Below are 13,016 nucleotides of genomic sequence, written 5' to 3' on the forward strand. Positions count from 1 at the left end.
TCAATACAACATGCATTCAATCCTTTGGCATCGTAAATACATAGTAATTACACTCTCTCATCCATAACAATGATTATATTTGATGATCAAGAACGAAGAACCATGCCAAAACATAAAAGTGTCCTACCTGTCAATCAAATCACAATGGTAATTTGGTTGATCCAAACACTAATATCAAGGGAAAGGGTGGCCTACTGCCCTTTATGTTATACAGATAGATGGATAAGTACATGAAGTGACAAATTAGAGGGGCCAAGGCTCAAGCACACTTGCTTTTGCAAATTGTAGTAACATTGCATAGGGTCTTTCTTTTCACTCTTGATAGGCTAAAGTCATTAGCACGCATGGGCAAGTACTGTGGACGTACAAGTCTTGGGTTTGAGCCCGACACTAAGCCATAATAATAATAATCAAACTTTTAATAAAAATATTGTGAGCTTATGGGTGTTACGTGCGTAGTGGTCCATAGAATTGGGCGGGTAGGGGCTGTGTTCTCGATGACTCTAATAGAAAAAAATAAAGTGTCCAAGTAGAATAATGCCATCATAATCATCCATATCATTATATATATTTGGACACACAAGTATACATACATACATATACTTATATATGTGTATACATGTGTGTGTATGTATGTATGTGTATTTGTACTAATTATATTTTTCTTTGGGCAAGATCAGTGCAATGGTTAAAGTGTGTATGAGCAGTGTATATATTATGTGGAGATGTGGACAAACTAAAAAAAAGAAGGCAAAGGTTAAAAGAATTGCATTGGTTATTTATTTAGCTTACTAGTAGAGTCATGCGATCTATAAAGCCTCCTTATTAGGTGGAGAAAGGCAGTGAGGGCAGAAGCCAAAAGCAATGATGTTTGTGCGCAGACCCAACAACACTCCTTCTGTGGGGAAATTCCTCTCCTTTTTTGCTTTTTTTGGTCCATCTTAACTGGGGCATCCCGCATTTTGCAGTTTGTTTTTGTTTTGATTTTGATTTGAGCATGCAGAAGGGCCAGGGCCTGTTGCAGGGGGGAAAAGCAGCAGCAGATGCAGCAGGAGCAGCTATTGGGTCATCCCCATCATTATCCCATAACCACCCTGCCCCAGCTGCACTTTCCCCAACACCAGTCCCCTCCTCAGGGGTAGGAGCTGCCCCCCCTCCATCATCATCAGGCTACAGAAACCCTACCTCTTCCCCTCGTACCTCTTCATCTTCCCCTTCACCTTCCCCCCGAAACCCTAACCCTAACCCTAATTCTTACCCTCATCCTAATCCTAACCTTAAATCTTATCCCAACCCTATCCCTTCCATTACCGCCTCCGCATCGCCCGATTTCCATCAATTCCATCATCATCCGCCCCAACAAAAGCCGCAGCAGCCCTCTCTTGGCCTGCATTTTGCAAACGCTCAGCAGCAGCAGCAATGGCAGCTGCAATTGCAACAGCTACAACAACAGCAGCAAGCGCAGCAGCAGCATCTCCATCAGCAACAGCAGGCGCAGCATCATCATCTCCAACAACAGCAACAACATCAGCAGCAAGGGCAGCAGCAACCCTCTCATCATCCCCAGGTGTCGGCCTTGCCCTTGCCTTTGCCTTTGCTTGGTTTGATCCATTTATTCTTTAATGTCAAAAAATAAAACCACCGCCGATTTTAAGAAAATTTACATTTGTAATTCGATTTTTGACCTTGTGCGACAATATTTCTGTGTGGCAATTAGAGTTTTCTGTGGAAATCTGTAGAAATCAGGGTTTTTAAAGGTGCCGACAGATCTTCAATTTCAAAGATGCACATAATTGCAGATATTTCCCTCTAATTTTCAATCAAAAAGAAATTCCTGACCTCGTTGATTTCATATGTGCAGCAATATCGCAAGGGCATGTTGAGTGAACAATTTCCTGCTTATCAAGGACCTGTCTTTCAAGGTGCTGGAGGTAGTGGCAGTGGCAATGGAACTGCTGCCCCCCCACAATCCCTTTTCCGCCCACCTAGAGTGTATACAGATGCAAGCCAGCAGCAGTTGCCGCCGCAGGTTGTGTCGGAGGCCACCCAGGCTGTGAATCAACAACAAGTCCAAGCCCAGGTCTATGCACAGCAGGCACATTTGGCAGCCCAGAAAAAAGCACAAGCAAATGCACAGCAAAGCAAAGCTGCCATTGTTGCTGATCAAGGAGGGTCTCAGTCAGCGGAGGATGTAAATACTAGCCTCCAGAACCATAGGCAGCTCCAGGCACGGCAAGGGCACGTTCCGATAAGTAAAGCAGCTGGCCAATATTTATCGGCGGATCAGCAGATGGAGCAAGCTCACGAGCTCAAAAATGATGCCACCACTGCACGGGTTCAGCCTGGTTATGCCACATCCATGCCGAATACCATGAGGCCACCAGCAGCAGGGACTCTTCAAAACCAACAGCAATTATTAATGAATGGGCAAACTCATGTGGGGATGCCTCCGATGCCACATCTTCAGTCACACCATCTCGATCCGAATACAGGATCCCTTCTCCCATCGACACAGTTCATGCATCCGCAGCTGCTAGCACAACTCGCAGCAATGCAAAAAAATGCTCCCGACACAGGTACAGGCCTTCAGCATCTACATCATATGGCTTCAAAAAGCCAAGATGTAGGCATAAGAAACTTTGGTCCTCCTAATGCACAGCAACACGGCGGTGTGATCACTGAGGGACATGCCAGTCCGAGCACGATAATTGGAAAAGGCCATCAAAACATGTCAAGTGGGCTTGTGTCCAACCCAAACCTCAGACAGCAGTCGCAACACCAATCGAGCGATTACTCAATTGAAAGGGGTGTTTTAAGCCTGAATAGACCAGCTGGTAATGCGCCCATTCCATCTGTTCCAGTCCTGGTCAATAAGAGTCCAATGGTAGCACCTTTGCCTGCTCGAGCAGATAAGGCCCCTGGAGGTACAACTGTGTCTTCTCCAGATGATACAGAGCTGCAGTATTTGAGGCAAACGCAGCTGCAAGCATCGATGTCTATGAGCCAAGTTCCCAATGCATTGATTCAGCAGGGAAATTTTCATCCTCAGCTGCAACAGCAACAGGATGTGGAGCATCCGCAGGTGATGCCACTTCAGCAGCAGCAGCATCAGCTTTATCAACAAGGTGGTCTTCAGCATTTCCAACAGCAGCAGCTGAAGCAGCCGCAGCTGCAGCCAGAGCCACAGCCAGAGCCAGAGCCACAGCCGCCGCCACAGTCACAGCCACAGCCGCCACAGTCACAGCCACAGCCGCCACCACCACAGCAGACACAGCAGCCGCCACAGCCGCAGCCGCACATGTGCTTCACGAGGCAGCAACTAATGGTTCTTAAGTCTCAGATTCTAGCTTTTCGCCGTCTCAAGGTAAGCCTTTTTGTTCAAGCTGCTGCACCGAGTGTGGAGTGTTATTCATATAGGTAGTTACTGCCTGTGGGTATGCTTGTTATAGTTTACTTGTGTGGAGCTCAATTGTTCAAGTATAATTATCTCCCTTGGAGAGAGTGGTGCTTGTGCGAACGCGATGCCAATACACTCTCCTCTTGTGTGCCAAGCCCGGAGGGTGTATTTGCTGCGGAACTCGAGCCAAGGGCTGAGCACACTTGGCTGTTGTTAGTGCAGATGCTCTCATGTGTACGCGAGGAATGGCAGGTTTTCATTGCATACAGGGTCATCTGGAAGTGTTGCCTTCGTGTCTTGACAGCCCTCAACAAATCGGTTAGAGAAGTGGAAAGGTCGGAGAATTCGCCTATTTGGGATTAATAGGCATGACGAAATACTTTGTCATAAGCGGTGAATGGTATGTCCTGATCGAGTTTGGGATCCAAGCAAATGCCCTAATGAGCTAATTATGTATCCAAGGCAGTGGGTCTTGGTCATAAAGAACTCAGACTGTGTGTCAATGATGTACAACTCATTGTCCTTGAAGAATCGGAGGACCTTTTTGCATATCCCGCTCATGTTACTCCTCCGTAGCTTACAAAACTAGCATGCCATCCAAAAAGATGAATACACACAACTTGATCAATGATTTGAAGGTGCACATCGACACATGCTTAACTGTTGCTTGTGCGTTGGTCAAATTGAAGGACTTGCCCACGAACTCCTAGTGGTCACGTCTTGTCTAGAAGGCAATCTTTGGGATCTCTGCCCCCTCCACAATTGATCCTTGTGGTACCCACTCTTAACATTAAATTTGAAAGATTGGGAAGCTACCTTTGAGCTGGACTATGCACGGTGTGTTCTATGTCAATCGGCTAAAACCATATACAGGTCCGATCCCTTCAGAAGTGAAAGACGAAGCGGTACCAGATATAGTTGATGAAGCTGAAGTGATGGTTCCAGAATAGATCATAGGAAGCATTTGGCCACTCCGGAAACATAGGTTGGTCATTAATGGCAAGAAGAGTGAGTTCTTCTTGGCAGAGATACACTTCTTGGGGCATATCGTGTCTAAAGATGGAGTCCGTATAGATCCTTCGAAAGTGGAAGCAATTCTCAATTGGCTAGATTTGAGGACCGTGCATGATGTACGCAGCTTTTTGAGTTTGTGTTCCTATTATAGGTGGTACATACGGTATTTTGCTGAGATTGCTTCGCCCCTTCATGCTTTAACAAAGAAGGGAACTCCGTTTCGATGGGCTGATCGGGAAATTGTAGCCTTTAAAAAGCTGAAAGAAAAGCTTACTTCGGATCCCGTATTGGTATTACCAGATCTCCGAAAGGCTTTTATTGTCTAGTGTGATGCATGTGGGAACAACATTGGGGCAGTTCTCATGTAGGAAGGACATGTGATAGCCTATGAGAGTTGTATATTACAGAATGCCGAGAAGCATTTATAGGTTTATGAGAAAGAGATGTTGGCTGTAATTCATGCTCTTTCTACATGGAAACACTATTTGCTTGGGGTTGATTTCATTGTGTAGAGAGATTATCAGACCTTGCGTTATTTCCTCACATAAACTAAACTTTTTGAGAAGCATATGAGATGGGCCAACTTTTTGTCTATGTTCCACTTTCAGATTGTACATGTGGAAGGCAAAAAGAATGTTGTGGCAGATACTTTGTCACGCAAGCCACAGGTCTCAACAGTTTCACTTGCTTATCATCATGAGCTTGATGAGATGAAAGAGCAGTATGCCCAGGATGAGGATTTTGGAAGGGTCTATGATCAGATGTCTGAGGGTCAGCGGCATGATCATTATACTCTCAGGGATGGCTTTTTGTTGATGCATGGTAGACCGTGTTACCAGGCAGTTACGACTCAAGGTTATGATTGAAAGTCATGCTCCGCCGTATGCAGGTCATAGAGGTATTGACGCCATGGTAAAGGCAGTTGAGGCTTTCTTTTATTGCCCGACCTTGAGAAGAGATGTTGATGCTTTTGTTAGGCAATGCATCGTATGTTAGAAGGTGAAGACACCAGGGTTACTTCAGCCTTTACCTATTCCAGATAGACCATGGGAGAGCATTGCCATGGATTTTATATTTGATCTTCCGAGGACACAAACGGAGAATGATGGCATTTGGACTATCATATGTAGGTTCAGTAAGCAGGCTCATTTCATTTCCGTGCGTAAGAAGATCAAAGTTGATCACATGGTGAAGTTGTTCGTGGCGAACATCTTCAAGTATCATTGCATGCCTTCGTCTATCATTAGTGACCATGATCCACGGATGACGAGTTTATTTTGGAGAGGTTGTTTGACAACATGGGTACAACTCTCAAGTTTTCATCACCTTTTATCCACAGACAGATGGGCAGTTGGAAGAGGCTAATTCCACAGTGTTAGATCTTCTCAAGTGTTATGTGTCAGAGTACAAGCAACAATGGGAAAAGTATCTTCCTTTGGTGGAGTTTGCTTATAACAACACCATCCATACCTTGACGGGCAAGGCGCCTTTTGAGATTGTGGAAGGAGGGAAGAAGGTACCACCCATTTTGCACACAAAGGATAAGATCTTTGAGGCTGACCAGTATGTGGAGAACATGGATGAAGCTTATAGGGGAGAGTTAAGTTGGCACTCCAAAAGACACAGCAATAGCAAAAGAAGGCAGTAGACCGTCACAGACGTGCATTAGAGTTTGCATTGGGTGATTGGGTTCTTTTGCGATTTGAGAAAGCTAGGCTCAAAAAGATGGAGGGTAAAGAGCGCTTATTCCCTAAGTTGAGCATGCGCTATTATGGACCTTTTCAGGTATTAGAAAAGATTGGTGAGGTGGCCTATCGTTTGAAGCTACCAGATCACTAGAGGATTCACAATGCATTTCATGTGAGTCTACTTAGACCTTTCCGTGGGGATGTGCCTAAGGATGTATCAGATGAGGCTCAGCCGGAAGTTGAGGAACTTGATGAGGTTCTTTTTCTAGAGAAGATACTGGCACATAAGAAAAGAAAGGTACGAGGTAAAGTTTCTCGTCGTTATCTTATGAAGTTCAAGAACTATTCACCGATGGATGCGAAGTGGATGGAGGAGGGTGACTTAGCAGATTCACCTCAGGTATTGCAGCTTTATCTCGATGCCTTGAGTTGGAGCTGACTCTTGCTACGGCTCATTCAAGTTCTCCAGAGCATGGGTCTGAAGCATCGCTTGATGCTCAAGAGGGGGGTAGCACCTCCACTCCCTTGATATAGACAGGCTCAGATGACATCTAGAGGTCGCTTCGTGTAGCTTTTGTCTCACTCAAAGGTACTGAGAACTGATAGTACATCTGCTTATGGGACTTCTATGATATATGTGTACTAGCCACATTGGATGTTGTGGTTGTGTATGGTTCACAGTGGTATACAACTTGGACTATTACTACACCATTGGTTTGCAGTGAATGTTGTTACATATGTCATGTGCATCATAGATGCCATGGACATTCTCAGGGCTAGATCCAGAAAAGGCAACCAGATAAAGAGTATGAAGACCAGGATGATGGAGCACAGAGCACAGAGCACAGAGCACCTTTTGCAGTGTAGACTGAAGCAAGGCTTGGAGAAGAACCAAAAGGATGCTGTCGGCTGCTCACAGAACTAGGCGGCTGAAAACGCATCAGAAGATGGTGAAGGCACCAGTCGGCTGCAGGCGCTAGTGTGTGTGTGGACTGGAGTCCAGTCGGGCAGTAGCATGCGTATCATGAGCTCGGAGTAGATCCAGTCGGATGCGCTAAAAAGAGCATTAAAAGAATTCAGAACTGGCCGACCAGCAGTCGGCCAGCTCCTACATTGTCCAAGGGACCTATAAATAGGCCCAAGTGCTCATCATTGAACTCATTCACTCCCATTAGGGTGTGAGTCATTAGGGGTTCCATAGGGGACAGATTTTGGTGTGTTACGACCTTTTATGTAAGGCAGCCCATGGCTGCAGATTTAGGTACCTTTTTGTACCATAGAATATACTGAATTTCCAGCACTTCTCTCTCTCTCTCTCTCTCTCTCTCTACTCTCTCTCTATATCTGTCAAATCCCCACGGATCTCCTCGTGATCGTTCTTGGTACGAGACTCGAATCTTGCAAACAAACAAGGGGGTGCAGGCCCGACTCACCTCCCAACCATGACAGCCGTGGGCAAGCCCACAGTCTTGGCTGTCCCCACCGAGCCACGAGCTGAGCTAACTAGGTTGACGTACCGACCAATCTCCTCCTCGCGACGTCCCATACCGCCATGAAGCTACCCTCGTGGGCCTCGAGATTGCTGCCGACCTCGGTTGCGTAAAGCAGGTGCACGTCTGCACTAGATCCAGGCTCCAAGACCATAGAGCTCTCACGAACTCGCGAGACTCTCTATATCCCAATAACTAACCTTGGCCATCCTTTTATAGGCTCTTGGCCGGTCATCGGGCGTCCACACTTGGGCGCCCGCCCGTCCATACCTGGGTGCCCGCCCGTTAGTATATCCCTAACTCAGCTCGTCAATCAGCCTGCCTAGTTCCAAGCTTCCCCAAGCCTCGAAACTAGTCTTGCGTGCGTGTAGCACACGGTAGATACATACTGTGCACATGACATACTCCCCTTCCTCTAAGAGCTCACTCCTGAGCTCACTAAAAAGCCAGGGTAATCTCTCTGAAGAGTAGTCAATGTCTCGCATGTAGCGTCCTCCTCAACACGATCCTTCCACTTGATCTTGTATTGTCAGCTTGTAGGATAACGGTTCTTAATGGTCAGCTTGTTCAATCTCTTGTAATCTATACACATTCTCCAGGTTCTGTCCTTCTTTCTCCTAAGCAACACAGGTGCATCCCAAGGTGATTTACTTGGATGGATCTGGCCCATCCTCAAATAATCTTCGAGTTGTTTAGCCAACTCATCTTCCTCAGCTTGGCTTATCCTGTAAGGTGGAATACTGATAGGATGAGCACCAGGGATCAAGTCAATACGATGATCTACTGCCCGTTGAGGTGATAAACCCGATTGCAGTTCCTTAGGAAATACATCTCGAAACGAGTCAAGTATCTTTTGTAATTCTTTGCTTTCAAACACACTTAATTCATTTACATCCAAGGAAGGGATGAGAAAAGAAGAAAGTGGAATCAATACACAATGGAATGCGGTATACAAAGAAGAATCCATTATATTTCCAAAATCAATTGTATTTACAAGAGGTCCCTGAGAGGGATGAATACAATCACCTAAAATACTATACTTGGTGTCCCTATGCTGAAAAGAAAAAATATGACTAGACCAATCTATCTAGACTTCAAGAGTCTTAAACCACTCAATCCCTAATAACAAGTCTACATTTTCTGGATGCATAACATAGCATTCCAGAGTGTCTTTGTAGTCCTGAATCTGGATTGGAAGCATCTCCACCTTGCGATCCCAAACTTGCCTTCTCGCAGGTAGACGTACCTCATAGGTATGGTCGCTGAGTGTCGTATCAAGACGCAATTTCTGCACAAGTTTGTAGTTAACAAAGTTATGTGAACTGCCAGGGTCTAAAAGAATGTGAATCTTATGGCCATTCACTTCTCCATAAACTTGGAGAAGATCATGCAAGCCAAATACCTTAGAATTGAACAGACAATCAGAACAAGTACTAGGGCGAGAAAGTACAGTAATTGACGTACCTGTCAAAGACAACTGGTTAGCTGCCTTTGGCTTGGATCCTGCGTTTGTCTTGGTACCCTTTTGCTTTGGTCACTCGTTACGCATGTGTCCTTTTTCTTCGCAGATAAAACAACGTCCTTCCTTCTTGAGCTTTAAAGCTCTAAGGAGTCGTTTCTTCTTCGCTGGTGTCGAACTTGAATTCTTCGAAGATTGGTCCGAAGACTTTCCTTCTGTCGTGTTAGCCATAGGCGTGGAGAACTTTCGTTTATGCTTGTTCTCCTGCTCGGTAACGGGTTTCGACTTGGAAGAGACCATTGTATCATCATAGATACGAGCTGAATGAATGGCCTCGTCCAATGTTGTGCATTTGTTATTTTTAACCTGTAAACAGTATGAGTCTGGTAAACCAGCTATGAAAAATCCCAAAAGAGTAGTGGGATCCATCTTTGTAGCTTTCATCAGCAAGTCGCGAAACTTCTGGAGGTAGACCTCATAAGTGAGGTGTTGCGAGGTCATGGTCGAAGCTGAAAACCGGGCAACAACATCATAATCATCCTCTTTCTTGAGGAATTCTTTTTTGAAGACGTCTTCAAATTGTGCCCAAGTTGTTGGCTTAGGGTTGAGTTCCTTCCACCAAAGCAAAGCTTTGCCGGACAGGAAACCTGCTGCTAACTGGATCTTCTTCCCATCATCATATGGATGAAACTGAAAGTGAACTTGCCACTTATGTAGCCACGTGTCCACGATCTCCTTGGTGCGCTGCTTCTGCTCGCCCCCGAACGGTTCCGGAGTAATGTTGGGGCCTAAAGGAGAGGCCAAGGTATCCATACTCGAGAAAGTAGAGAGGGTAGTGGTCAAGAGAGCGATGGAGTTCTGCAAAGCTTGCATTTGGGTTGCGATTTGTGCCTGACGTTCCGTTGAAGAAGCTTCGAGAGCTACTTTGAACTCTTGGAAATCAGATTTTGACACAAAATCGTCACTGCCCTCTGTTGACCAGTCGCCTGTTGTAGCAGCTTCTGTTCCTCAGCTCGTCGCCGCCTGCAGCAACAGTGCAACAGTCGTACAGAGGTGTACGGCTGTTGTACAGCCTTCTTCAACACTCAGTTTTCAGAAAAACAGGAGCAAGCACACATGTACAGCAACCGCCTGCCTTCTCTTGAGCTTTTCCACGCTTGTCAACATGCGCATCAAGAACTCCTCCACTTTTACTCCACGACTCCCAAAAAGGGAAGAGAGAGAGAGAGAGGAGAGAGAAACACTCCTCCCCCAAATTAATCCCTAGGGCCCCAAACTTTAATAAGTTCCTAGGGCCACTAAGGCCTAGGGGCAAACTCCAATAAACATTAAAACTTAATGTTTCTAGTTCCCCCCCTCACACCTAGGGATGTCCACACATCTTAAACTCTGTCCGGGCACCCCCCATGTGAATCATAAAATATTCTGACTCTGCAACCACCATGCCCACACTTGTCCTGCTCCATTTTCACAGGGCCATGACATACCCCCCTCTTGAAAAATGGCAAGCGTCCTCGATTGCATTCTGGTGATGCATCAAAATATCCAAAGTGAAATATACAATATGGCAAGATCAGTGTCCCAATCTCTCTGAGCCATACACATGTATCAATATTCACTGCAAACCAATGGCATAGTAATAGTCCAAGTTGTATACCACTGTGAACCATACATATCCACAAAAATCTCCATGTGACTAGTACACATATATCATAGAAGTCCCATAAACAGATGTACTGTCAGCCTCAGTACCTTCGGGTGAGATAAGATCTGCACCAAGCGACCTCTAGATGTCATCTGAGCCTGTCTGTATCAAGGGAGTGGAGGTGCTACCCCCCTCTTGAGCATCAGGTAATGCTCCAGACCCATGCTCTGCTGAACCTGAATGAGCCACAATAAGAGTCGGCTCTAACTCAAAGGCATCGAGATAAAGCTGCAAAACCTGAGGTGAATCTGTTAAGTCACCTTGCTCCATCCACTTCGCATCCATCGGTGAATAGTTCTTGAACTTCACAAGATAGCGACGGGAAACTTTACCTCGTACCTTCCTTTCTTTATGTGCCAGTATCTGCTCTGGAATCAGAACCTCATCAAGTTCCTCAACTTCCGGCTGAGCCTCATCTGATACATCCTCAGGCACATCCCCACGGAAAGGTCTAAGAAGACTCACGTGAAAAGCATTGTGAATCCTCCAGTGATCTGGTAACTTCAAACGATAGGTTACCTCACCAATCTTTTCCAAAACCTGAAAAGGCCCATAATATCGCATGCTCAACTTAGGGAATAAGCGCTCTTTACCCTTCATCTTCTTGAGTCTAGCCTTTTCAAAGCGCAAAAGAACCCAATCACCCAATGCAAACTGTAAATCACGTCTGTGACGGTCTGCGGCTTTCTTTTGCTTCTGCTGAGTTTTCTGGAGGGCCAACTTAACTCTCCGATAAGCTTCATCCAAGCTCTCCACATACTGATCAGCCTCAAAGATCTTATCCTTTGTATGCAAAATGGGTGGAACCTTCTTCCCTCCTTCTACAATCTCAAAAGGTGCCTTGCCTGTCGAGCTATGTACAGTGTTGTTATATGCAAACTCCACCAAAGGAAGATACTTTTCCCATTGTTGCTTGTGCTCTGACACATAACACTTGAGAAGATCCAACACTGTAGAGTTAGCCTCTTCTGACTGACCATCTGTCTGTGGATGAAATGACGATGAAAACTTGAGAGTTGTACCCATGTTGTCAAACAACCCTCTCCAAAACAAACTCGTCATCCGTGGATCACGGTCACTAATGATAGACGTAGGCAAGCCATGATACTTGAAGATGTTCGCCATGAACAACTTCACCATATGATCCACTTTGATTGTCTTCCGCACGGGAATGAAATGAGCCTGCTTACTGAACCTGCATATGATAGTCCAGATGCCATCATTTCCCGTTTGTGTCCGTGGAAGATCAAATACAAAATCCATGGCAATGCTCTCCCAAGGTCTATCCGGAATAGGTAAAGGCTGTAATAACCCTGGTGTCTTCTGACGGTCAAACTTTACCTTCTGACATACGATGACATGCATACGGTGGAGCATGACTTTCAATCATAACCTTGAGTCGCAATGGCCTGGTAACACACAGTCTGCCATGCATCAATAAAAACCCATCTCTGAGAGTGTAATGCTCATGCCGCTGACCCTCAGACATCTGATCATACAACTTTTCAAAATCCTCATCATGGGCATACTGCTCTTTCATTTCATCAAGCTCACGATGATAAGCAAGTGAAACTGCAGAGACCTGTGTGGCTTGCGTGACAAAGCATCTGCCACTACATTCTTTTTGCCTTCCACATGCACAATCTGAAAGTGAAACATTGACAAAAAGTTTGCCCAACGCATATGCTTCTCTGAAAGCTTAGTCTTCGTGAGGAAATATCGCAAGGTCTGATGATCTGTCTGCTCAGTGAAATCAGCCCCAAGCAAGTAGTGTTTCCATGTAGAAAGAGCGTGAATTACAGCCAACATCTCTTTCTCATACACTTGTAAATGCTTCTCGGCATCTTGCAAAACTCTACTCTCATAGGCTATCACATGTCCCTCTTGCATGAGAACTGCACCAATGCTACTTCCACATGCATCACATTGGACAACAAAAGCCTTTCGGAGGTCCGGTAACACCAATACTGGGTCCGAAGTAAGCTTTTCTTTGAGCTTTTTGAATGCTGTAATTTCTCGATCAGCCCATCTAAACGGAGTTGCTTTCTTCGTCAAAGCATGAAGAGGCGAAGCAATTTCAGCAAAGTGCCGTATGTAACGCCTGTAATAGGAACACAATCCTAGAAAACTGCGTACATCATGCACGGTCCTCAAAGCTAGCCAATTAAGTATTGCTTCCACCTTTGCTGGATCCATACGGACTCCATGACCAGACACAATATGCCCCAAGAAATGTATCTCCTGCAAAAAGAACTCACTCTTC

The 13,016-nt window shown here is 45.5% G+C and overlaps 1 protein-coding gene across 4 annotated transcripts in view; it reads left to right on the forward strand.

Moving 5' to 3' along the window:
* Positions 1 to 841: 841 nt before the first annotated feature.
* Positions 842 to 13,016, forward strand: part of LOC147632644 (chromatin remodeling ATPase BRAHMA-like) — a 79,355-nt gene continuing 67,180 nt past the window's right edge. For all 4 annotated transcript variants that reach the window (XR_015267216.1, XR_015267217.1, XM_086807456.1 and 1 more), the window contains exons 1-2: positions 842 to 1,567; positions 1,862 to 3,364. Coding sequence is in view for 2 of the 4 variants with exons in the window: in XM_086807456.1 (XP_086663582.1) it covers positions 998 to 1,567; positions 1,862 to 3,364 (2,073 nt within the window). In the remaining 2 variants the exon portion in view is untranslated. The remainder of the gene's footprint in view (positions 1,568 to 1,861; positions 3,365 to 13,016) is intronic.

Source organism: Cibotium barometz, chromosome 13 (genome assembly GCF_041138505.1).
Source record: "Cibotium barometz isolate CiBa-2024 chromosome 13, ASM4113850v1, whole genome shotgun sequence".
In the NCBI taxonomy this organism is placed as follows: domain Eukaryota; kingdom Viridiplantae; phylum Streptophyta; class Polypodiopsida; order Cyatheales; family Cibotiaceae; genus Cibotium; species Cibotium barometz.